This window comes from Ursus americanus, chromosome 33 (assembly GCF_024610735.1).
Source record: "Ursus americanus isolate L20-20 chromosome 33, mUrsAme1.1.p, whole genome shotgun sequence".
In the NCBI taxonomy this organism is placed as follows: domain Eukaryota; kingdom Metazoa; phylum Chordata; class Mammalia; order Carnivora; family Ursidae; genus Ursus; species Ursus americanus.
The window spans coordinates 23,933,147-23,958,551 of NC_142159.1; the positions used below are offsets into that span (position 1 = coordinate 23,933,147).

A 25,405-nucleotide genomic window follows, 5' to 3' on the forward strand; every position below is an offset into this window, starting at 1 on the left:
GGGCCCAGCGAGGTCCAGGGCCCTGGAGAGGGCAGCGGAGGCAGCCCCTTGGGGACAGCTCCGAGGCCGGCAGTGGTGGAAGCAGCATGCACCTGGGCGCCCCCGAGCCCCTCTGGGCACCGGGAGGCTGCAGCCCGCAGGTCAGCGCAGGACCTGGTACAGGTAGGCCGAGGTGAAGAGCACGTTGGCGGCCAAGCTCACAGCCAGGAGGCCCCGGACCAGGGAGGGCCCGAAACGACCTTCAAGAGAGAGCGAAAGACACAGTCAGAGGGACAAAGGTCAGAAGAGGGACCTGTGGGTGGTGGGGTCACTGTGCAGCGGACCACCAGCCCAGCCCCCCAGGGCCTCCCCGTCCAGGAAGACCCCTGCACCTGGGGGTCACTTGGTCAAGTCCTGCCTCCCCAAAAGAGCCTCATTTCCTGAGCCCGTGCTACCAGGCAGGTACTGGGCTATGGCGTCCCGCACTTGTACCCCGGTGAGCGGGTCAGGAGGGCGACCCCCGGTGTACAGACAGGAAACGGGGGCTTTAGGGGAGTGAGCAGTACCCTGCCCAGGCTCCAGTTTCCCGCCCCAAGTCTGTGCTTGGGGTCTCGCGGCTGCTGGGTCACACTGCAGACCAGCCGGATTTGGGGCCAGCACCTGTTTCCGGTCAGCTCAGAATGATCTGTACAGAAAGACTCCCCGTACACGTGTCCACCCATCGTCTCCACACACGTGTCCCCGGGTTCTCCTGGGCTGACTCGTGTGCCCAGTGTGTCACAGAACCAGGACCTGCTCTCGTGCCCCTCCCCGCGGCCCGCACGCAGAGGGGCCGGATGTGAACCCCCCAGCTCTGGGCCTGCATCCTCCCTGGGGACTCTGTGAGAGGGCGGAAGCGCTCTGCGTCTGTGGGGCGAACAGGAGCCCACACGTGGCACTGGAACATGTGGCACTGGAACACGTGGCACTGGAGGACTCGAGGAGCGGCCGGCACAGCTGAGGAACTACGTTCTCACCGGTACTAGATGTTACTGCTGTTAAATCTAACCAACTCCCTGCGGCCAGGGGCGGCCTACTAGTGCAGATCCAGACCCCGAGCCGAGGGTGGGCATCTGTCTGTCCGCCCAGTGGTGGCCAGACCCGGAAGGTGCTGGGTGGGCTACCTCACTGTCCTCTGCCATTTGAGGGCCCTGGAGGGCTTTCTCTCCCAGGGTCCCAGACAGAGTAGGAGGGGATGCGGGCTGCAGTCCCGTGGCCCCCACGCCGCCCTGCCCCGCTCCCCCAGGTCGGAGCACAGACCTTTCCAGGCGGCGGCCTCCTCTGTGCACCCTTGGGTGGTGGTGTCTACCACGCAGGTGGATGACTGAGATGAGTCGTCCTCTTTCTTGATGGACCGGCTGCTGCAGGCACTGCCTCTTTCTGGCACTGACCTCATGTCTGCGGAGAGAAGGGGTGTCTCAGCGACAGACGTGGGGCAGCTCGACCTCCAATCCCATGACCATCCTTGGATGCGGCCAGCCAGCCCTGCCCCCCCAGCCCACCTGCCCGACGCTGGGCAACGGGAGGCCAGGGTCCTGTTCCCATCCTAGCTGCGCAGCTGCCACGAAGGGAGCGGGTTTTAAACCAGGAGCAGCAAACTCCATGGCCAAGAGGCGCAGATGAGGCCACGAGGGAGGCTTCGGGAGGTGGGGCGGGGCGAGGGGGTGGCCAAGGCTGGGACGTGGGGGTCTCAACCCGTCCTTCCACCTGTCCGGCCAGTATTCAGACCTACCGCGGCCACGTCTTCTGACATTGTAAGAGGCACTGTAAATCCACACATTCGTGTGAAAGTTCTTAATTTTAAAGGTTGAGGCCTAATTTAAAAAATTTTAAAAATGCTTGGCAGACCACCACCGTTTGAGCAAAACAAAAATATCTGCGACCAGACAGACACAGGCTAGCAGGGCACGATGCATTTCTGATCCATCCCAAGGAACAAAACCCTTAAGGTCAATTGCAAAAGAAGAAAATAAAGTCAGCCAACAGAGGGCAATGTCTCCACGGTTCAAGGTCACCAGAAGCCAGGCCGGGAGTGCCTGGAGCTCGGGGAGAGCGGCAGCACGTGCCCGGGTGAGCACAAGGACAGGCCCTGCGCGGCCTCTTGTGGGTCGTCCCACACCTGCACATGCCCAGAGGCACTGTCACAGCTCAGCTGGGCTCTCCCATCTCCCGGGAGGACAGTCAGAGGGTCGTACCCACAGTGAGCTTCGTGTCCTGTGCCGGCGATCTCTGGGGCACCGGGGGCGGCTCGATGGGGAAGAGGCTGCCGTTGTGGGGCGAGTGCTCGTCTGAGCTGCTGGGTGTGTTGGGGGCCTCCCCGGGGGGTGATGGGAACAGCAGCAGCTTCTGCCCCTTCAGGTTGAGCCGGGCCGGGCTGATGAGGGGCCTGCGGTGGCGCAGAGAGCCAGAGCTGGAGGCCACGGAGCCGGCCACGGAAGGCGCCGGGGAAGGGAGTGGGGAGGAGGGGCAGCACCCCGACAGCAGAGAGAAGTAATCTGGAGGGCAGGAGGAGGACAGAGACTTCTGGTAAGAATGGGGGGTGTGCGTGCTCCCCACCGTCGCAGCTACCCTTGCTACGGCGGCCTTGTTCCTGGGGCTTTTCCTCTAGCAGCCCGGGAAGAAAGGCAAGGCTGCACCAAGACGGGGACAGAGGGAAGCCTGCCGGGGGCTGAGGGAGGGCAGAGGATCACAGACCCTTCGCCACATGCCCTCTGCCCGCTGAGGGCACTCCTGACTTAATTAAGGTCAGCGAACCCCAGCCCTGCTCGTGGCGGGATCCTGGGTGCGTGTCTCCGTCAGTCATCACTGACGACGGTGACAGCATGATATCGAATCCTGGAAGCCACCGCGCCCATTTCACAGAAGAGGAAAGCGAGGCACAGGGCTGAGTCACTTGCCCAGGACTACACAGCTGGGAGGCACAGGGCTGAGACTTGAACGCAGGCCCCTAAAGCTCACATTTAGCCACGATGCTGTCCCACCCACAGGACGCTCTGGAAACCCAGGCCCACACGGTCCCCGTTGAAAACAGCTCCCCGTCCTCCTTACCTGAAACGGGAGCCTCTCCAGATCGAGACACCTGAGATGGGGGGCGGCTCCCGCTGAATAGATACCCCGAGTCTGGAGAGGAAAGAAAAGGGTGACACATGTCAGGCCCGTGGTGACGACAGCCGCCCACCCCCTCCATTCTCCAGTCCCCACTCTGCTGACATTTAACCTTTGTCACTCACGTCAGGCTTTCACGAAAACACGGGCTCTGAACTGACTCCCTGAACCACCGTCCGAGATCCACGTGGCCCGCTCTCAGTTCGTGCAGAAAGAAACCCACAACGGCCCCCTCCCCCCAGAGCCTCTCCTTCAGCCTTCTGGGGTCCCGCCTCCACTAACCTGCACCTGCCGGCCGTGCTGGACCTCAGGGGGCACCGAACATGCTGCTTTTCCTCAGTCAAGTGCACCCCAAGGGCAGAGACACCACCCCACGTAACCTGTGTTCCCCCAGCACTCGGCTGAGAGCAGAGTGTGGAAAGACCCAGCGGCCACTGCGTGCCGTCCTGAGCCGCTGCTGCTCCATCCCCCTAGGGGCGCTGGGGGCCCTCGGTCACAGCGCACCGCCTGCCCCGTCCCCCACAAGACCCAGGGATACAGACCCACGCCAACCCGTGTCTGGGTAAGGGTGGCCATGCGGCCTTTCCGGAACCTGTTCTATGGATGCTAGGAGAGCAGTCTCTTTGCTGGGCATGAGCTGTAGGGACGCAGGGATGAGGCTGGAAGCAGGGAGGAACAGAGGCGAGTAGGGCGAGAAGGAAACACAGGAAACAGGAACCCGGCCTGGCACCTGAGCCCCAGACCACCAGCGCCTCCTGGCTACCTGAGCCAAGGAGCTGCAAAAACTCCTTCTCAGCGCCCCCGGCAGGGAGACCCTGGGATCCCACCCGGCACTGGACATTCCGAGACCAGCCTGTGTCCCACAGAACTGCCCTGCCGCCCTTGCCTCCAGCCCCACAGGGCAGCAGGGAGGCTGCGGGTCCTCCACGATGGGTGGGAGACGCAGCCTCAACAGCCGGCACTGGCTCTGGGATGCCACCCACCGCTCCCAAGGCGCTGGAAATGGAAGCCCCCAGCTCGGCCCCCCGGGGTTGGCGTGTGCGGAGAGTCACGCACGGAGAGTCATCCCAGGAGTGTGCGGCCCAGGGCAGGGCTGCTCCTGGCGCCCTCAGCAGTCTGCCCACTCCCTCCTCAAATTCTCTTCCAGGGCCACCAGGAACAGGCAGGGACATCTCTGCTCCAGGGGAAAAGGAAAACCATCATAGTATCAACTCAGGATACAAGCAAAATGGCCTTTACGTTGGAGGAGCTAAGCCTCTGGTCACTGCTGTTATCGGTATTCCCATCCCATAGTAATAACAGCAGCCATGTTTGCTGAGGGCCCTGTTCTAGAAGCTTCCCTGATGTCATGCCCACCTTGGCCCTGAGGCACAGCCTCTGGTTCTAGACCCTCCCAGGGTCATGGGCTGGGGGCCTGCTTGGCTGCTCCCAGCTGACGATTCCTGGCACTTCACTTGCCCGCATCAGGTGCTCACAACAGCCCCACAGCGTGTGTATTATCAGCAGCCTGCTAGAGATGGGGGCGTCTGAACACCCCCATTTTGCCTCTATCAGACCGGCAGCTAGTGGACTTTTCTCCAGAGGGAGGAGCGGTGGCAGGGAGCTTGGGGCTCAGTTTTTCAACCCTGTGTCTGCCCTACAGGGAACAGGAGGGGCAGGAAGGTGCCCCTCGGAGGTCAGGTCCCTGCCTTTCACCTTGTGGGACATTAACCAGAGTCATTTCTGTTTTGGGGGCTTGAACTCACGATCCTGAGACCAAGAGTCATATGCTCTACTGATTGAGCCAGCCAGGGGCCCGAGTCATTTCATGTTTTAAAGAGCAAAACAAGAGGCAGCCTTCCCCCGCAGTCTGCACCTCTCCCCCCAAGATGGCCACCGGAAGGCTTCGGCAGGACCCCAACTAAGCTGGTCCTACAGAGGCCTGGGAGCTTGGGCCCCTGTCCCCACCTTGGCCCCAGCTAGCCCCACCCTCACCCCACCCAGAAGGCCTGACGGCCAGCTCCAGAGAACCCTCTAGGGGAAGGGCCCAGCTGCTGGGCCTCCCACATTCAGAGAATTCCAGGGTCCCCCCCACTCCCAGGGCCACAGGCAGGGGATCAAGAGCTCTGCTGAATGACCATTCCCAGAGGAGGGCGGCTTGCCCAGCAAGCCAGCTCACTTCTGCTTACACAAAACTATCTTGAGTCCAGGTATCTGTACTCAGGACAATCACACCTTCGGCCCTACCCCAAAGGCCTTGAACCCTAGGGACCATGTGACCCAACCCTCTTGCAATGTGACCCACCCTCTACCCAAGAGGACACCTGAGCTCAGGAGCCAGATGACTGGGCACAAAGCCCGGCTCCAAGCTGCAGTGGGACCCTGGGCAAATCATGGGGGGAGACTGAAGCTCAGAGAGGAATCTGACTGGAGCTGGAGCCCCCAACCCGGTGGAGCAGCCAAGGGGCTCAAATGAGACACGGACTGCAGGTCACCAAGCCTGGATTAACTAAGATGGCACCCATATTCTTGGAGGCTGGGATCCTGCCTCGTGGCTTCCCACTGCCAAACCTGCTACCAGGGAGCCAGCCCCCCCAGGACACAGCCCGAGGAGGAGACAAGCCCAGTCCGCCCGGGGTAGCTTCCCAAAGCACTGAGGGCCATCAGAGAGCACTCGCTGGGCTCCGAGGAGGAAACACCAGATTTAATTTATAACTGACTTCCCAGAAAGATTCTGCCGGAAAAGGTGAAGAATAAGACAAAGTCCGTCGCGCCAAGGACCAGATCTCGGTCGTGCCAGGGCCCGCGTGCAGCAAGCACTCCATAAATGTGGGCAAATTTTCCAGCCCCCAAGGTCTCAAAACCATGGCAGTAATAACAACAGTAAGACTGGTGGTAAAAGACAACGCCCAACGTAGCTGCAAGGTGCCAGCTACGCTTCTAGAAGGTGCTTTGAATGTGTCACCTTGTTTGACACAAACACCCACAGGCAGGTTCTCCTACTAACCTCGTTTTCTTGGAGGGAAACTGAGGCTCAGAGTAGTAAGGCAGCTGCCGAGTGGACTCACCAGGATTTGACCCCTGTTCCGCCCTCCTGCCCCGCGTCCCACCCCGCGCTCGGCTGGCGTCCCCGCGCCCAGCCCCGCTCTGCCCGCCCAGGCGCCAGCGCCTCTTACCTGCCCGCGTCAGGGACGGTATGGTGCCCAGCGAGAGGGCCCGGCTGAGGCGGCCTGGCAGCGAGGAGGGCGAGGCCCGTCGAGGAGACCGGAACAGCTGCTGGTTGGCGAGCGGCAGGAAGCCGGGTGGGGTGGGGATGAACAGAGACGGCGAAGGGCCTGCACTCGGGCAGGGCACAGCCAGGCTGGGGCTCGTGGGGAAGAGGCCGGCCACATCGCGTGGGAAATACCTGCAAGAGCCCGTCGGGCACGGGAGAGAACAGGAGAGTCAGCCCCGGGAGGCTCTGGAGGTGGCCTCCGCACAGGTCCCGTCCCCTCTCCCCTGGTGCCAGGTGGGGCCGGAGTCGGGGTCCCAGGGAGGCGTGCGTTAGTTGAAGCAGAAAAGCAGTCCGACCACATTCACGCCATTAGGAGCGGGTGGCTGGGAGGTGCCAGCGTGACCCACCCCTCCCTGCATGCCCCCTCCGATCCCCCTCAGCTTCACAGCAAACTAGTTCTGCTACTAGTCTCGGTATTAAAGTGACACTGTCGCCCTTGCCAACCTCACGCCAACCCTTCGCCTTGAAGCAAAAATGCCCAACCCCGTGCCAGGCACTCAATGAAGTCAGAGGACTTGGGCTCCCCTGGCCTCTTTGTGCTCCATGCCCAGAGCCTCCTGCCAGGGCAGCTGAGCTCAGGGAGCCCCCTGCTCCCCAGGGCCCGACTCCGGGAATCCCACTGCTGCTCTCTGGTCTTGGACACTCATCTAAAGCCCCTTGCAGAGCGGAGGGGGAGGCGGCCAGCCTCAGGGATCCCTGGGAAGAGGCTCTTGGGAGACACAAGCCTAACTCAAGCTTAGAAAAGACCGGTAAACGATCGCAAGGCTGCCCAAAACACGGAAGGTGACAGTGTCTCTTTAACTCGAGAATGGGGCAAATCACACAGGACCTGGTGGCCCCAAGCCAGATTGTCAACCATGCTTCTGATTAAGGCAACCGATTACAGAGGGAGGGGAGGGACAGAGGCAGTTAATACATTAGTCCGCCGTCTGGACGGAGCTGGGGGAGGTCCGGCCTTACCTCAGTCCCAAAGGACAATTGGGGCCATGGACAAGGTGCTGATGGATGGGCAGGCTGGTCAGGCCCTGCAGCAGAGCCGGGGGCCTGCTAAGGGACCCACCCTGCACCCGTGTGACCAACACTCAGGGCACTGCTAGCCAAACTACACTCGGCTGATTTCTCTATTTTTTACTCCTAGCCCTCGCTTTAAACAAGTTCTATGAGGCAAGTGTGGGGTCCACCACTGCCCTCCTAGAGAATCATGGGAGCTTTTTAATGCTTTCCAAAGTGCCAGGAGGCTACCTGGATGTCAGAACCAAAGGCAGGGCCCCTGGGTTTGGGGGACATGGGGAAATTGTGGCTGGAACTCAAGCCAGTCGCCAGAAGGCTCTGGCCAACTCCAGGCTGGCTGTGCCCGCACTCCACATGCTGATTGTTCTGCCCAAGCCTGTCAGACACCCACCTCCTTGCCCCCAGACACCCGAGGAAAGTTCTATCTCTACACAGATCGATTTTGTGTTGTCACTGTAGTACTGGGGTCCATTTGGCAGGATGGCGCCACTCCTGTGGGGGAACAGCTGGAGGTGGGGGGGCCACCTCACTCACTGTAGGGGCAGGGAAGGTGCACTGGGACCTTTGGCCAGCTTGCTCTGATCGCGGGTGAAGTTCTGTCCCCTGCCGGGGCCTGCACCTCCTCGAAGACCCAGTCCCCAGGCAGGGGATGCCAGGCCTGTCCAGCAGATGGCAGCAGGACTCTGCGCTGGGCCTCCTGTGCCCATCCCTACCGCAGAGCCCACCGCACCCCCTCACCCCTCCAACTGGCAAGTGAGGGGAGAGGCTCCACATCGGGCTGGGGGTTTTGGAGGTGGTCAGCTGTGCCCAGGAGAAGCTTCCAGGGTCTTTCCAGCTCTTCCCTGCTTTTCCCAGATCCTGCTCACACCTGGGGCCACCCCAGGTCTTAAAACGCAAGTCTCTCAGCATCTGGCACAGGAGCTGTTCCCAATCTCTGATTCCACTAAGACTGTTGGCACCGAGGAGCCGGTTCTTTGGTCTGTCCCCTCTTGCTGTGACACGCAGTGACATCAATCAACTAGCAGATCCTCGTAAAGTGCCAAGGGAGCTCCCATCACGGCTCTGCAGCAGACGGTCCCTGGGAACCTCTGCCAGGCCCCAGAGAGCTCAAAAGTATCGACGCTTCCTTTGGCAAGCACCCCCCCCAGACCACCCTGCACCCTCAACCCCCATCTCAGAGAGGCACTCAGCCCCGAATCCAAGTCTGTACGCCCACTGGGATAAACAGGTTCTGGGACGGGGCAGGCGGCTGTACCACGTCCCATCTGACACTAAGGGAGGCTGGCTGGTCTTTTTCAACCCAATCCCAGTCCGAGACAGGAACGGAAGTAGAGAAAGGACTACATTTTAAGCAGCAGTTTATTGAGACGGGGGAAAAGAGGACCCAGCAGGACACATTGGACAGCCAGGCCCGGAGCCGTTTGGGGCCCGCGTCACCAACACCCAAACCTGACTCCTGTGGGCACGCCTATGCCCCGAAGTCCCCTGCCCCGGCCCAGAAGCCTCCGAAGGAACGTGAAAGAACAAACAAAAAAGACATGGTACCCGATGCCTGCCGGTGAGAGCAGAGCCCCGGAGGCATTTATTGAAAATACAGCATGAAAAACACGACATCTACGGCCAGGAGTTACGGTTACAGCAAAGAGAGAGTCACCGGCCAGTCCTCCGCAGGTGCACTACACAACCAGAGAGGGCGAGACACGTGTCAATAGTCGCGGACTGAGGGACACGGGCTCCTCCCCGGGCGGCTGCGTCGAGGCCGTTGCTCAGCCCGTTGGCGGGGACCCCAGACTCGGAGAGAGAAGACAGCCACGTGGGCCTCCCTCACGTCTTGGAGATAGTCACCCCGACCCCAGGTGGTCTGATAGTCATCCCCAGTGGAGGGGACAGAGGTCCCGGGAAAGGAAACACATTTCCAGTTAATAAGCCACGATCCCAGGGCTGCCTGCACTTCCTCAGCTGTTGCCAGCAAACATCAGAAGGTGCTGGAATACGCTCCAGGTAATGAACTTTAAAGGACAGACAGGTAATTTTAAAAAGTCACACAAAACTCTTAAAAAGCCCAGGAAGCCGTGCTCTGCCGAGGCTCCTCTCGTGAGGGCGTCTTTCCCTCCCCGCTAGAGCCTCGGCAGGGACTCCTGGCCAGCAAGAGAGCTGGTTATGGTTATTATAAATAATTTAACTTAAATACACACATACACACAGATGTCCTGCTTCTAGTCAATGCCAAGAAAAGCAGTAATTAGCATCACACTGTCAGTTTCCTTGAGAACGGGAGACTCCGTACAGGAGGGCATGCATGGCCAACAGACCACTGGATCTTGGCCTGGTACCTGCCGCCTCCTCCCCTCTCTGGCAGGCTGACTGGGGGTGAAGGGACAGGTGGGTGGGCCGTCCCCCTTCTCCCCCCATGACAGCAAGGCCAGGCCAGCAGGGTTTGCTCCTGGTTCAGCCAGGCTCCCACTCCTCCTTCCTGGTCAGTCATCTTGCACCTCACCCCCCAGAGAACAAGCCGAGCCCAGCCAGGCGGGGCCTTGACGGGGCCACACAGCTAAGGGGGCAGCTCCGGACCCAGCCAGGTGCCAGGGCAGGGGACCGGCTGCCACACACGCATGGGAGTGGGGTGGGCTGGCTTCTCAGGACCCGGTGAACATATAAGGGCCATGACGGTGGGGCCCAGGCCCCACGAAGGGCCTGACCAGGGTGCTCTCCGACCTCCCTCTCAGGTTCGGCTAGTCGGTGGCCCCTTGCTGAGCATGACCCTCATATGCCTGTCATCTGCTTTGCCTTCCCCCAGCTCCGATGTGTAAAGGGGAGTGGTTGGCACCCTTGGGGTCCCATCTGGAGGGGCACGGCTGCTCAGAGTGACGAGTGGCAGGGCACACCGGCCCTGGAGGGAGTCATCAGAGTGCAGAATGCAGGAAGGAGACAGCCATGGGCCGCACGCCTGCTGGGATGGCACTTGGACACGATACCCTAGGCTAACTACTTCCTCTGCATGTGGGTGGCACTTCTGTGTCCACACCAAGGTCAACACTCAGGCACCCTGGAGAAAGGTCCACTCTCATTTCACAGACGGTAAACTGAGGCTGGGAAGAGCCGGGGCCTGGCTAGAACCAGCTAATGAGCAGCAGGCGTGCTTCCCCGAGAGCAGAGGCTCTGTCCCTACCCTCCCACCGGCCCCACAGAAGGGGAAGCTGCCCCACAGGGAACTGGAAAGCAGGAGGCTCGACAGCCTCCATGAACGGTGCCAGGAGCCAGGAGGGTAGTGACAGGCCAGAGAGGAACAAGGTGACAAATGACCCAGTGTCATATGTGTTGTTCTTGGCCCCTGCCCCGTGCTATCCTGAAGGAGTGAGAACTTTCCCCAGGCATCATATGGGAGCTGAGTGGAGGAAATGGAACATCCCAGGCACACGGTAGGGGAGCAGGCCGAGAGCACTCAGGCCTCCACCGCCAGCCAGGCGGGGCAGCCTTTGCTCGGCAGCCCTGCATCCCAGCCCCTGCAGGGGTGGGTGGAGGGCTCAGCCACCAGGATTGGGCCCTGGCTTTAAAGGCAGAGCCAGGTGCGTCTCAGAAGAGGGAGCAGTGCGTGCTTGCCCTGGTTAAGTCTAGCCCTCAGCAGTGCCCGAAAAAGAGATGAATAAAGGAAAGACTGCTCGGATCCCCACCTGGGCAAACTCCCACAGCAGCTTGGCTGCTAAGACGACACTTGCTGACCATTGGAGCAGCAGGGTTCTTGCCTGTCCCCCTCAAGAGCCTCCCCCATACACTCACGGTCAGGCCCAGTCGGGACCCAAGAACTGCGTTCTCCATTCCTGGGGAAAGAGGCTGAGGGACCACGGATCTCAGGAAGGTCTTGGAGCTGGGACTGAACTGTAAACCCAGAGCGGGGGGTGGGGGGCAGCCCTGTGTCTTCTGGGTTCCCCGGCTCCGTGAGGGTTGGCCAGACCGCAGTCAGGACCAAAAGGATAGACCAGGGAAGTGAGGTGGGGACAAAGTGGGGGGCTCTGCTCGGGCCTCTGCTCAGCAGCACCTGCCCATGCCAAGCAGCCCAAGGAGGCCATGCGGCAAGGGCCCAGCCCGCAGCCACAGTCACCAGCCTGAGCCAGGGGCTCAGGGATGGAGCGAAGTGAGAGGAGCAGCAGACAGCAGGGACCTGCCCCTCACCCACAGTGTGAGAACCCGGAAAAGGGCACGGCCAGGGTGGGGGCTCCTGGAGCTGCCAGCTGGAGGCCCAGGGTCAGAGGCAGGCTGTGTGGGCGCCACCCGTGATCCAGTCTCTGGGCAGTGACGGGGTCTTTGGCCAGAAAGACGGCGGCAGTGGTGGACAGCTAGAGGGCACTTGGGAGGGTGGCCTGGTGGTGCCAGAAAGGACAGGGGGCTCTAGGCTGGGCAAGGGCAGGAGTGAGGCAGGTAAGACGCAAGTCAGAGGGTCCCCGCTCCGGGCCTGTCCGTCCGTCTGTCCTCCCCCCGCAGTCACTGCTGCTTCTCTGACCTTCGGGGCCGGAACCTCCGCGGACCCGTCGCCTTCCTTGTGGCCACGGCTGCTGTGAAGCCCACCAGGCAGCACAGGGACGTGGTGCTGAACTTGAGTGTGTCCAGCCAGCTGGGTGAGGCGGCCTGCAGGTACTGCTCGGTCAGGTGCAGCCCCAGCAGCAGGGCCCACAGGCAGGTGGAGAAGGCGTCGATCCTCCGGAGCCTGCGGACAGAGGAGGGGCGACGGTGAGGGCCTGGGGCGGGCAGGGTAAGAACCTACCCCCTCCCGCCACTTCCAGCCTCCCATGTCCATCTCTGGCCCTGCTCAGAGGACAGAGTCCAGGGCCAAGAGGAGAGCAGGGGCCTCTGACCCCCCACGTCCAACACCCATGCGCTGAACGACTCTGAATGGGCTAAGGCCCCTTCCTCAGAGCCCCGGAGATGATGCGGACACCACTGAGTACGTTCTCCAAGTGCACAGGGGAGAAGGGCCCCACCTGGTCCCCCAACAACCAGACAGCTGGGTGGGCATCATCTCCCCAACTCGGCAGATGAGGGGCCTGAGGGGACAAGAAGCATGCCATGTGGCCGAAGCTCACAGCGGTGAGGGGCAGCCCAGCTCTAAGTGCCACCACGCCCTGGGCAGGCCGTTGTTTTCCTCGCGCCCCACACCCCCCTGACTCCCAGCTGCCGGAGAAGAGGGACCATGTCTTGTTCCAGCCACACCACGGAGCTTCACCCAGGCTGCGTGCCCAGCAGAGCCTCCTGGCTTCAACTCCGGGCACTTTTCCTCCCACCCAGTCCCGCCCCGCCTGGCTCCACACGCACCTGATGCGGCCAGCCAGCAGCATGGCCAGCAGGCAGGTGAGCAGGCCCAGGGCCACGACGCCCATCTGGTGGCTCTTCCCGAAGGCCCAGGCCTCGCGCAGCTTCTCGGCCGCGTGCTCGGGCAGCAGGCCCAAAAGCTGTTGCCAGCCCTCCGCCCCCGGGGCGGTGCTGTTGTCGGGTGCGGCTGAGCCATTGCCACCGGGCGGCAGGGCTGGGGGCAGGGTGGCCTCTGGGGCAAAGGGGTTGCTGGTGCCACAGAGTGCGAGGGTCAGCAGGAAGGTACAGGCCAGGAAGGCGAGGGCGCGGAGCACGATGACCTGGACCGGGGCCTTCACTGCGGATGAGAAGCTCTGAGGGAGAGAGACTGGTTAGCGAGATGGCCAGCGCCCCCGACAGCCATCCCCAGTGCCTGCTCTGTGCGGGGGTCGGGCCAGGGCCCCAGAGCACTTGCTGAAGAATCCACCTGGTTTCAGGGATGACTGGGTGGCTCAGTCAGTTAAGCGTCCGACTCCTGATCTCAGCTCAGGTCTTGATCTTAAGAGTCCTAAGCTTCAGCCCCGCTTGGAAAAAAAAAAAAAAAAAAAAAAAAAGCCACCTGGTTCCTGATGGTCACAGACAGTGTCTTTACTAGGTCTTAAATCCTCACCTACTCCCAGCTTTGTTTCTAGGTTTCCTGCTGTGCTCCACTGACCTGTCTCCTTTCTCGGCCTTCCCCCACCCTGGAAGTCACTACGCTGGATAAGCTACTGCTCTACCACGTTCTTTAGAAAAACCCTTTTGATATTATGGTGACCGTTTTTTTCTAGGAAGTTTTTCATTTTGTCAAGTTCTCATCAAAAGCTCCTATCGTGATCTTAACTGGAATTATAATACACATAGAACTCAGGCCAAAATGAAGGTAAAAAAACACAGCAATAAGTTGTTTGGTCTAATACGGTGGTGAGGAGGAAAGCCAAAGGTCAGTGCGTCTGGCTTCCTGCTGTGCAGAAGTGGGCGTGCAGGCCGGGGCTGTGGCCTTGTGGTCAGGGGCCTGGGTGCAGCCTGAAACCGCACACCAGCTGGACGCAGAACCCATCTGGGCACCCGAGGGGGTAGGGAGGAATATCTCTGGGGTGGATGGGTTGTTTTTTGTTTCTTTGGGTTTTTTAAAAGATTTTACTTATTTATTTGTCAGAGAGAGAGAACACAAGCAGGGGGAGCAGCAGGCAGGAGGAGAAGCAGGCTGCCCGCTGAGCAAGGAGCCCGATGCGGGGGCTCAATCCCAGGACCCTGAGATCATGACCTGAGCAGAAGGCAGACGCTTCACAGACTGAGCCACTCAGGCACCCCTGGGGTGGATGGTTTTTACTTCTAATCCACCTATTACATCAGAGTTTTTAAACCAGAACATTCCATCAACCTAGTACAGTGATAATACCTAAAAATAGTTTTAGCAAGACAGTCCCAGGTTCAAATCCTGGTGTGTGGCCCTCTGCAAGTTATTTAACTCCCCAAGTCTGGTTTCCAGCTGTAACTGGGGGGTCCGGGGCCAAAGGGTGGACCCCCCCCGAAGGGTACCATGGGGGACGCATGCCAGTGTTGGGGAAAACATCCAGGTACAGCAGGGCCCTGACAAACCCCCGCTCTCAAGAGCACAGACATAAACGCAACGCGATCCTGAGCCACACTTCCTGGGACCCCTGCTTGAGCTAAGGACACGAAGGGGCCTGGGAACAGGTGGGAATGGGGCCCCCTGGGAAGGCTCCTGCCTTCAGGAAAAGGATCTCAGCTCTGAAGACCTGCCCTCCACTCACGGGGGCTCAGCCCTCTATCTGGGGGTTTCTTGCTCCATCTCAAGGGTGTGACTCCCCGAACGCTCTTGGGGGGGGGCGCTCGCTCCAACCTGTGTGTGGCCCTGGTCCGCCTCCCGGCGCTTGAACTGGTGGCTGAGCAGCAGGGCGCGCAGCTGGCGGTTCTGGTGCTTGATGTAGTACTCGACGGCCGCCTGGCACGGCCGGCACAGCTTGTACATCTGCTCCAGGTGGTGGCGGTACACCTCGATCTCTTCGTCATACCTGCCCTGGGGGGGCGGGGGGCACGATAAAGGCTCAGCGTCCTCAGGGGGCCGGGGGGGGGGGGCGACCACGAGCAAATCGTCCCTGCTTGGAACCTGCTTGCGGTGCTGCCCGAGCGGACACACGGCCTACTGCGTGCAGTGATGCCGACTCCCGAGCGGCAGGCCCGGCCCAGAACCTGGCATATGGCAGGACCCACGGGCGACAGGCACCTCTCTAGTCCGATTCTGTGGCTGCACGGGACGCACCCGGAGGCCAGGAGCTCAGGCCGTGGCCCCTGCTTCAGGCTCGAGGAAGGCAGGTGAGTCGTAGGAGAAATAGCTCCCAGCTACTACTTCGATGCAGACGGAACCCACCCAGAGGCAGGGTCTGCCCCTCCTCTTAAGACCAAGGGTCCAGAAAACACTAGAGAGCCAAGGGCTTTCGTGAGAGCTGAAGGGTCCTCTGGGCTTCAGGAAGAGCCCAGAAGATTTAAGTCTTACCCCTTCTCCCTCCAGAGATGAGGCAATACACCTCTCCTTCCCCAGGGGAGTCAAACGTTTCAGTCTGCGGTGGCCAGGAAGGTTATCAGTTTGGTCTCTCACTGGGACTGAATATGCCAGAACAGCTGCTCTGGTTGCCAAACTGCACGTGCCTTCCCTTCCTTAGGCACGTTGCCCGTCACCCCCGGCCCGGCCCTAGCTCCTGCCGGCAGAACTGTGGGAAAGCCAGAGTCTCTGAGCCCCAGGCGGGCTCTTCTCTGGTGGTCAGGAACCCCCCGACTGGGAGAGGCTTGGCAGGGGGCAGGCAGCCAGGATATGCGAGCTGACCAGGGCCTAGCGCTGGGCCGCTCGGCTGTACCTACTTTCCCGTCCTAGAAGCTGGGAGCGTCCTGCGCCAACTCCGGAGCAGATCACCTGCCCAGCCAGCGGACAAGACTGACTCGGGGACACAGATGGGACGGGTCCGACAGGGCCTGTGCGGGAGCCCAAGCACCCCACCTCCCTGCACGGCACAAACCCCTCCAGCAGGCGCGGGCCGGAAGCCCTGACGGCCGTAAGCACGAGCAGGACGGGGAGCAAGAAGCGTGCTCCAACGGAGGTGGAAGAAATCATGCGCCCAGGATGCGGGGCTGGCGCGGGGCAGGATGAGGAGGGGCCCCCCCCACGGCCCCCGCGCCCTCACCTCGTCCCGCGGTGCGAAGGCGGCCAGCTGCTTGATCTTGGTGGTCTGATGGTGGCTGCATCTCCGGCACAGCAGCACCTGGCTGCTCACCCACTGTGGCTGCGCCGGGGCGCGGGGGGGTGCGCTGCTCACCACGTGGTTCAGGTGCTCCAGGTACTGGGCGGGGATGGGCTTGTTGTAGTCGCCATTCTGGGGGACGAGGGGGGAAGGGGACCAGAGTCAGCGGGGGAGCCCCACCCCTGCGGACAGGAGAGCCGGCTGAGGCCTGGCGTCAGGACGGAGGCCCCATCTAGCGACACTCCAGGGAAAAGGTGGCGGATCTTAAACCTCTCCTTTCTTTACATGAGCGACAGAAGCTTCTCTTCTGAAGAAACTTCCCATGGAGCCCTGAGCGTGCAGCCTGCCCCCCACCCCGTACCCCCTGGCACCCTGCCACACCGGGGAGCTCAAGTGCAACCCGCGGGCTGGCTGCCTGGGTCTGCGCGAGTTTCTCCGCACCAGAGCCCACGCGCGCTTGTGTCCGTGTTGTCTGCGGCGGTGGGATGACAAAGCCGGGCGGTCGCAGCAGAGCATGGCCCACAGGGCCGCTACCCGGCCTCTGCAGAGAGCCTGCCGACTCCTGGTCTGACACAAGGCAGGGAACGGGCTTCGGAGCCAGAAAGATCTGGGTGTGAACCCCGATCCGCCACTTGTAGTGGTGTGACACTGCCACCCCAGCGCCTTGGGCCCGCGTCCTCCTGCCGGGAGGAGGGGAGCCCATACCTCCTGGAAGCCGTTGTACTGCTCGCAGTGGGGACAGTCCCAGCAGTTGCGGTTCCCGTACGGCACGACCGTGTCCTGGTTGCAGAACCAGCAGTTGACGATGGTGTGCGTCGGCTTCATCCTGTGGACGAGGACAGGGTCGCGTCAGCCAGAAGAGTTCTGCCACCCGTGCTATGGGGACTGGAGAAAGAGCATGGGAAGCAGGCCGGGGGACCCAGAGCCGGAGACGCAGCAGGCCGGAGGAAATGGTCCGTGAGGGGCTCGGCTGCATGCTCAGGGCTCACCAGGAGGACCAGCAACGAGGCCGAGGTTGGGTCGAGCTTTTCCTCAGGCCTCCAGGCAAAGCCTGCCCGCCTGTGCTCCCCATCCCCGATCCACCGCCCTCGCCCCCCGCCCTGGGGAACAGCTGAAGATGGGAACCCACATGGGAACCCAGGGCCTCCAGCCCCCGGGGGCTCAGGCAGAGGGGCAACAGGGGCTGGGCTCTAGGACCACCCTCCTGAGGCCTGCACACCCTGGGCCTGTCCCTGGGCTGTGGAAACAGGGCTCCTCTGGGAGTTTCCAGATGGCAGGAGCCTCCTGTGCTCCACAGATGAAAATCCCAAGAGAGCGAGGCCAAGGAGACGGAGGGCCAGGGACTACAGACAGCTGCTCAGACTGGAGCCAAGAGTCCCTGCTGGAGGGGACAGGGCAGGCAATCCACAGGGGCCCTGGTCGGCCACACATGCAGTGACAGGTGGGGTCTGCAGGATAATCCTGGCCCAGACACTGGCGGATCTGTGCTCTGGGCCCCTCCTCCCACCTCACTGGCCATGGGGTGGAGGAGGGGGGAGTACAGCAACTGCCCAACAAACCCCTCCAGTCCCAGGGATCTAGAAACCATGTAGGCAATGGGTGGCAGCTGCTTGAGCCCTGGGGTCCAGGCCTCACGGCCTCTGTCCCCCCTGTGTTCCCCCCGAGGCCACCTCCAGCTCTGGGGTCCTGCCTGGGCCCCTGCTGCAGTGGGCAGCCACACCACCCAAGTGCTGACCACAGGGTGGCCACGACCTCGCGCCTCCTCAGGCCAGAGGCCCTGGCTCTGCCAACTTCTAGACATGAGCCCCAGGAAGCTCCTCCTCTCCCAGCCTGGCCTGAACCTGCTGAGTGCGAGCGATCACAGAATCCGTGCATCCGTGTGTTACAACGATCCAATGACACAAGACACATAAAGGCGCTCTGCAATGTAAAGGGCCAGCTCTGTCACCCTCCTGTCCCTGCGCCTGCCAGGGGCCTTGGAGGAAGCTCCTAGTACCGCAGCTGCCTCCTGGCCTTGCCCCTCCCTTGCCCTCCACTGACCATGAGCAGGCTATGAGGGGTGTCCAGGCCTCAGTCTTACCACCTGCCACCTGGAGACAAGAGCATGTCAAGGGTGGGAAGTACAGAAGAACAATGATGGCCTAAGTGCCTACTAAATGGTCTTTAGGCTAGGAAGGAGGTGGGGGAGAACAGAATACACAAGGAAGGGCCCCAGGGTACACAGAGGGCACCCTGGGTCACCCCGGCAACCACAGCAGTACACTCCCTGCCCCTGTTCAGGCCAAAGCCCTTGTGACGGACAAGGGACCACCACATCTTGTCAACGGCAAGAGGCCAGAGCAAGGCCTAGAAACGGCAGTGCCACAACGCACTGCGGTCACGGCTGTGTGATATGGCCTCTGGGGAAAGTCACCTAGCTCCTGGAACCTCCACTGCTTTGGGGATAACGGGGATAATGATAATCCTTGCCTCAAACGGAGGCCGCTGAGAGGATCGAACCAGGGCATTTAGGAAAGTGCTGAGCCTGGCAGGTGGCTGGCGCGAGGCGCTTGGACAGCGTCCCTGGGCTCCACGCACAGAGCGGGAGAAGGTGGTGCCAGGCAAGGCGAGAGGTGTGGAAACCTGCTCCGCCCAGATGCTGGCACTTGGCTTGCCTTTTCTTAACGTGTACCTGCTTTACAGGCGTCTCTGTGATGGCGCAGGGAGGCACGTCCCAGTGAGTGATGACGCAGGCCGAGAGACCTCTCTCACCTGCCCCCGGGACCCCCATCCTCACCATGGGCCTCCTCCGCCCCCCACCAGGCCACACCTGGCCTCTGGAGAGAAGCCAAGCAGAGGAGCCGGCAGCCTCAGCATAAAGGGCGAGCCAGGCAGGAGATAAAGGCGCCGGCCCTGGGGACCCACGTGGGTGAGCAGGACGTGCGGCTTCGGTCGCAGGGAGCCCCTGGACCCCCTCCTGCCCCAGGAAGCCATCATTTCCACTGGGAGCCTCCAGCTCCGCTGCTCAGGAAATGAGCTTGGCCTGGAAGCGGGTAGCAGGAAGGGGGGGGCGGGGGATTAGCTCTGGTCTCCCGGGCCAGCCAGCGGCTCTGGCTCCTTTCACTGTCACCCCATGGTAATCCCTGCCAGGGGGGGTGAGGGTGGCAGTCCGCCAGCTCCTATGCGGCCAGTCCTGAAAGGGTCCAGGGCCCAGGAGCAGCGGATAGGCTAGCGAGCACTGGGGTGCTGGGCACGGGTGTCAGCTCCCCACCAGCGCAGCTCCTCCCAGGGCTGCACCCACCTCCACCTCCACCTGTACCAGGCTTGACAGAGGAGGGTTAGGGGCTCTCTATTCTGAGCCGGCTTAGCGCTGGTCCTGCTCTTGCTCAGGGAAAGGCCCCCCCGGGGCCCCTCATAAAACCTCCAAACCCCTTCTGCGCTGTGGACAACGTCTGAGGTAGTAAGATAGCACGTCCCTGTAACACAAGCAAGAGCGAGAGGGCCCTGGCCAGGCCGCCCAATGGAGGAAGGTCGGGCCCCAGCAGGTGGGCGGACGGGAGGGTCTGGAAGGGTTCACCCAGCTTCTGACCTCCTGGGCTCTGCTGGAGCCAGAGGAGACCTGCAGCAGCCAGGAGCAGGGAAGGCCCCGTGGGAGAAGCGGGGGCAGCTACGTGCTCCTGGCCCACCCCTCCACAAGCCCCAAACACACATGCTGGGGGAAAAAAAATGGACACACGCTCTCAACAACAGTATCACCCCGTCAGCTCGGATGGACATTTAGTGAAAACGAGGCTCGTGCCCTGACATTTCCTAGAGATGGGGGCGGGGGCGTCTGTTCTAGGAGTGAGCCCACCCCTCTGAGGGCTGCAGCTCTAGGTCCTCGGCACCTGCTGGGAGCCCAGCACCGTGTCACATGGAGGAGACACAAGGATGGGGCTTCGCCCTATCCAAGCAGGCTTAGCGTCTGGGGAAGACGTGTGTTCATGTTTCCACCAGGCCCAAGACGTGCCCAGCCTCCCCTGAGAGGGGCCTGGCAGACAGCTTATGACTCTGGGCCCTGTGTGCTGGCTGCATGAAGTGTGCGAGACCGTCTCTATGAGAGTCAGGCTGGTTCCCTTAGGAACCAGGAGGTTTGTCTCTGGCAGGGCCCCAAAAGACAGCGCAGGACAGCCTCACAGGTGAGGAGGGCCTTGCTGGACCCCAGGTGGCTCCTTACTTGCTCTTCCGTGCCTTGAGTGGACAGCACACGCTGCGCTCACCAACCACGAGAATCTGAGTCGGTGTCCCCGGGGCCACAGCACGGTAGCACCAAAAAGCAACTTGGTGCCTCCCGGCCTCCCGCCCAGCCTCAAGCCAGAAAGCCCCCAAATCCACCTGTCTGGGGGCAGACCTGGCCTGGGGACGGCGGACTGCCCTCCTTCACCTCAGCACAACCTGTGTTTACTGAGCACACGCCAGGCTTGTAGGGAGACAGAAACGAGCAGGCTCTCCGCTTCTGACCTGGACGCGAGATGAGAACAGTTCACAGGGCAGCTGGTGACAGATGTCACAGGAGAGGCCAACAAGCAGAGCACATGTGCCGTTACCCTAAAGAATGGGTTTGCTGGTCAGCAGGGCACAATGAGCAGATGGCATTCAAGCAGGCGGGACTGCTGGGCCGAGGGGGGGAGGGAACACCCAGCGTGCATCCAGGGGGTGGTGGCCCCTTGGCCAGTGTGCAGCAGCAGGAGAGTGCGGCCAGAGGTGGGCGGGAGACTGGGACTCTGGATGCCAGGCCGAGGCTCTGCTACGACCCAGGAGGCTGCCCTTCTCTGTCTCCAAACCCCAGAAAGTAGATACTCCAATAAACACCCACGGGTGCCACGGGAGGCCCCGAGCAGAGATGTGCCAGCAGGAGAGAAGATCCTGGACACAATGCTGAGCAGGAGAGTCCGGAGATGGGTGTCTGGGGCCGGGCAGGAACAGGCAGCCATCACAACCGCCTAGGGGCAGGCCAAAGCTAGCCCAGGGAAGTGTAATTCCGGCTCCCGGCCCGTGGGGACAGTGGCAGCCTCCCGCGTGTCCTCAGCGAGGACACAGAGTGTGGGGCTTGGTCAGAAGCTGAAGGGCTAGAGTGGATCTGCGGTTCCACAGAGGCAAGAGGAGGGTACGAGCCCAAGCCCTCCAAGCCCCGTTTCCGCATCCGGAGAGTGGGTTTCTGGAGGTGGCGCTGTGCAGGTACTTCGACGGGTGTGTCGTCAGCACGAGCTCCTAACAATCCAGGCAGGACTGAGGCTCGGGGAGGGCTGCAGCCCTTCAGAGAAGTGGCCTCTTCCCCAGGCTACTGGGCCAGTCTGCTTTCTAGGTCTCTGCCACCTCTATGCTGAGCCCAGCAGCACGCCATCTGACCAAGTCACTTTCCAGAAACTCTCCTTACACACCCTCCCGAGGGTTACTCAAAACCCATGGTACAGCCAAAGCCAACGTTCCTCACTGTCACAGTGTCTTCCCTGCTGGAGGGAGACAGGCTCAGTCTCTACAGGGCTGGTCTTGCTTCTGGCTCAGCACAGTGGCCAATTTATGATGCCCAGACAAAAGCCAGTGCTTTCCAAAAATCTCAGAGCATCCTGTAAGAGGTCTGGTCCTTCTCAGCCCAACCAAGAGGTCCCCATGCCACACCGTGACTCTGGCGTCGTGCCACTGGAGTGAAAAGGCCTTCCAGGTACCCTCCTGGCTCCCCTCCAGCCAGCTTGCCTAACACTGCCCCAAGTCCCCAGATTCCTATCTCCGGGAGAGGGAAAGTTGCGGCCAGCAGCCCAGGAGGGGAGAACAGGACCCCCTGAGAATAGCCACAGCTGAAGACACAGGAGCCTGAGGCACAGCGAGCAAACCCAGTCCAAACTGGGCCACACTAAATACAACTGTAGCCTGACCCAGGCTCTGACCCTTGGTGTGCCCTTCCCCACCCCAGGGCAACCGGGAGGCAGCAGTGTCCAGGAGACAAGCCGGGCCCTGGACTCCCGTCCGCTATCCAAATGCTCTGGGAATCAGAGCAAACTGCCACGTGCCCTTGCATTTCAGTGCCCTCATGTATAAAACGACCACTTTGAACCAGCTGGTCCTGGAAGCCCCTCCAGCTTCCAGAAATTGGGCAGGAACTGGAACGCTGGAAGACATGCGGTGTAAGGGACCCCTTGAATTGGGAGCTCCTTCAATCCCCAGCCATCCTCCCCTGGGAGGCCACCCCTTCCTCAGTCCGCCTGGCTGGCTCACCCTGCAGACACAGCTGACGTCCCTCCTACCCTTCCTCCTCCAAAAAGCCTGTGACTCAAGTCGCCCTCACTTCTCTCTCTCTTGGGTGAGAAGCAGCATATGGTGGCAGTTAAGGAAGAACCACCAGACTGCCCAGGTTCAAATCCCAGCTCTGCCACTTGCTGCTGAGGGACTGCAGGCACGTTTCTTCTCTTCTCCTACCTCATATCTGAGCTTTGCGGGTCCGTTGCTGAAATGACAAACCCACCCACTCTGTTCCTAGGATGTGTTCACAACCCTATCTTTTTTCTCTGTCCTTTGAGAGGCTGGATCAGATGCAGAAACTGCTGGGCTGCCCCTGAGGCCCTGATGAAACAAGAGGCCCCTCAGCTTTTATCCCTGACCACGGAGGCTCCTCAGAGAGGCCAGCTCTGAATACGAGGGTCACCACGATCTTTGAGCCCTGTCAGGGCTGGGGCAGCCACTGAACCAGCTCAGCAGCAGCGGCGGCAGCAGCAGGGGCCCAGCCCATTAAAGAATATCAGGCTTTCCTGCTCTTGGGAGATAGTGTAGCCCAGGGGTTAGCAATGCAGGCTCCAGTTCACACGGTGGCTCTTGTAATTAATGACAATTTACTCAGCTCTTTTGTCCCTCTGCTTCCTTCTCCAGGGACTGCTAGGGTCGTGACTCCGATTGGGTCCCTATGAAATGAGAACAACGCCTGAGCCGACCAGAAAGTGCCAGCTAGTATCAGTCCATCCCAACGTGTGCCCGCGGAGCAGGGCTGAAGGCGGACAAGAGCGCAGTCCCACCTCGGCGGCACTCTCCCGCAGGGTGTCGGGGGCCGGGGTGGGCGTGGGGCGGCCCCGCAGATCCCGCGGCTCAGCAGGCACGCGTCTCCGTGGGGGAGGAAGTTTGTAACCCACGCGCTGGCCGTCTTCGCCCGCCCCGCATTCCTGGAATCCCCGAACCCACTCCGCGGCCGCTCCCCCACCACGAACATTCCCAACCCAGCCCCCAGGGGGACGCGGGCATGCAGAGCGGGTCCCCGCGCGTGGGCGCACAGGCCGGGCCCCCATTTCCACGCCGCGGCCTCGCGGGCAGGGAGGCGCCGTGCGGCCCCGGAGCGGGCCAGAGCGGGGGGAGGGCGGCGGGCCGAGGCCGCGTGGGCCGCGCGCACTCACCTCCGCGCGATCCGGTAGAGCAGCACGCCGGCCGCGGCGCACGCTGTGACCCCCAGGCCGCCGGCCAGGCCGGCCGTGGGGCAGCGGGCCAGCAGCGCGCTCACTCCTTCCATGGTTCCCCGCGCGGGCGCCGGGCAGCGGACGACTGGCGGTGGGCCGCGGGGCTGGGGGCCCAGGGCCACAGGCGGGACGTGGGGCGGCGGCGCGCGCCTCCTCGCGCCGTGACCTTCGCCGCTTTGTAGCCGGCGCGGGCCCGCCCCCTGACTCGGCGCGCTCCCGCCGCGCAGCCAATCGGGGCTCGGGGCGAGCCCGGGGGGCGGGGCGCCGGCGGAAGCCGCGGCTCAGGGCCGCGCGCGCCCCCCCGCGGCGGGAGGTGGGAGGTGGCGCAGCGCCGAGTACCCCGCCCTCCTCCGCGCCAGCCGCCTCCACCAAAGTCGGCCAACCTTAGCACCATGGGGCACAGGCCGTAAGTGGTCTTTCCTCCCGCTAGTCCCGCCTGCCCAACGCTGGCTAAGCCCAGCCTGTGCTTGAACACCTGTTTTGCTGCAAGTTGCAGCTCTTTTAAGTCACTCCACTGGACAAAAATTTAGTTAATGGAAACATGAACGTCCATCCATAGGGGCGAGGTTGAACAGGTCACAGGACAGACCTACCTCGGAACTTCGGAAAGTAAGGTGGGAGCTATTGGCCTGGAGGGAGGATACTGTTCAAAAATAAACGGAACATGCCCATTGATTTGGGTAATAACTAAGTTAATAAAGACACTCCTAGAATATGTGTAAGCTCGTAGTAAGTCAGTAAGGACTGTTAGCACTGAGCTGCAAAGTTACCCCAGGGGCGTGGATTTAGAGAAGTTCCACTTTATGCCAGTTTCAGTATTATGGGCTTGAGCTAAATTACTTTCATACTAAAAAAACAAAACAAACAGCGGGTTGTAAATATTCCTATTCAGTTACACGATACCTGTCTCAGTGTCCACACTTTTCCAGTGTTTCTGAGGTCAACACGAGTTCTTCTTGTGGTGGGGCAGTGTCAGTGTGGGGTTATTTCGCAGCAAATTTTCCCGCTGTTTCTTATTGCCAGTTACTCTGTCCTGCACCCTAGGCACCAGCATTCCTAGGAGCTGCGGAGAGGACAGGGAGCAGGGCACAGGACCCAGGGGCTGGTGAGAGAGGCCGCTCCTGTTTCTGCCGCTTGGGTCAGGGCCAGAGCCTTGCCTTGGTTGTGTGGCTGCTCTCACCAAGAATGAACAAACATCAGTGAAACCTCCTTCAAAATGTGTGGCACTGTATTTCAGTACTGTTTTCTTTCCAAGGAAGATTCAGAGACCGCAGAACGCACCCAACAACTGCGTCCTTCCTGGGTGTTACCAGCAGAATCTCACCTTTGGGGTAGTGCCTGCGGGCTCCTGATCCCTGAGAGAACGGGGTGGTTTGCTGGACCCTGGCCTCGGTCAGACCATTCCTCAGGCTCAGATGTCCCCTCTACCTTATAGTCATCTACCCTACAAGCACTACAAACCCACTGCTGGCCATTTTACAACTTACCATCTCTCAGACCTCAAGCAAGTCATTAAACCTGAGCCTCTCTTATTTATAAAATGTGGATCACGGTTAACACCTGCCTCATGAGGTTGCGAGAAACCATTTCCATGAGAAAATACAGAACGTCTTACACACTGGCACCCAGTGGGTAAGCAATGAGGGTTTTCCAAGTCATATATATGGCTACTTAAAAACAATGAAATGCCGAAGACTGAGCTTGTGCCCAAGAGAGAAATCAACCATGGGACCCCTCCATGGACAGCTCAAACAGTGACAATGCCCATTTCAGATCGGACAAGCCCCTTTATAGAGCTTCCTGCTTTTCTTCCTACTTCTGGTGCTCAACCTTTCTCATCTCAATGTCCTGGTGCAGGAGAAGCAAGCAGAGGACTAAACGATCCTAGGTCAGCATCAAATTTATTAATTCAAGAATGTAAAAATGAAAATTATTTTCAAATAATTCTCATATCCAACTAGCGAGTATTAAGCAACCTAATT

General features: G+C 61.0%; 1 protein-coding gene across 1 annotated transcript; it reads right to left on the reverse strand.

Annotated features, from left to right (window-relative positions):
- TMEM201 (transmembrane protein 201) lies at positions 1-23,617 on the reverse strand. The gene is made up of 11 exons (XM_045803608.2): positions 23,364-23,617; positions 16,675-16,795; positions 15,913-16,101; positions 14,577-14,753; positions 12,695-13,044; positions 11,886-12,089; positions 6,279-6,508; positions 3,067-3,138; positions 2,214-2,513; positions 1,279-1,416; positions 1-239 (listed from the first exon to the last, which is right to left on the reverse strand). The coding sequence occupies exons 1-11, from the start codon at positions 23,474-23,476 to the stop codon at positions 142-144; spliced, it is 1,992 nt and encodes a 663-aa protein (XP_045659564.2). The 5' UTR covers positions 23,477-23,617; the 3' UTR covers positions 1-141.
- Positions 23,618-25,405: the final 1,788 nt, after the last annotated feature.

Bases quoted from the DNA above. Each gene is read 5' to 3' on its own strand.
- TMEM201 (XM_045803608.2), bottom strand. From the start codon at position 23,476: ATGGAAGGAGTGAGCGCGCTGCTGGCCCGCTGCCCCACGGCCGGCCTG. The intron at 16,102-16,674 runs GTATGGGCTCCC...CTCGTCCCCCAG, and splicing joins AGTACAACGGCTTCCAGGAG to AATGGCGACTACAACAAGCC. The intron at 1,417-2,213 runs GTACGACCCTCT...TTCTCTCCGCAG, and splicing joins GGACACGAAGCTCACTGTGG to ACATGAGGTCAGTGCCAGAA.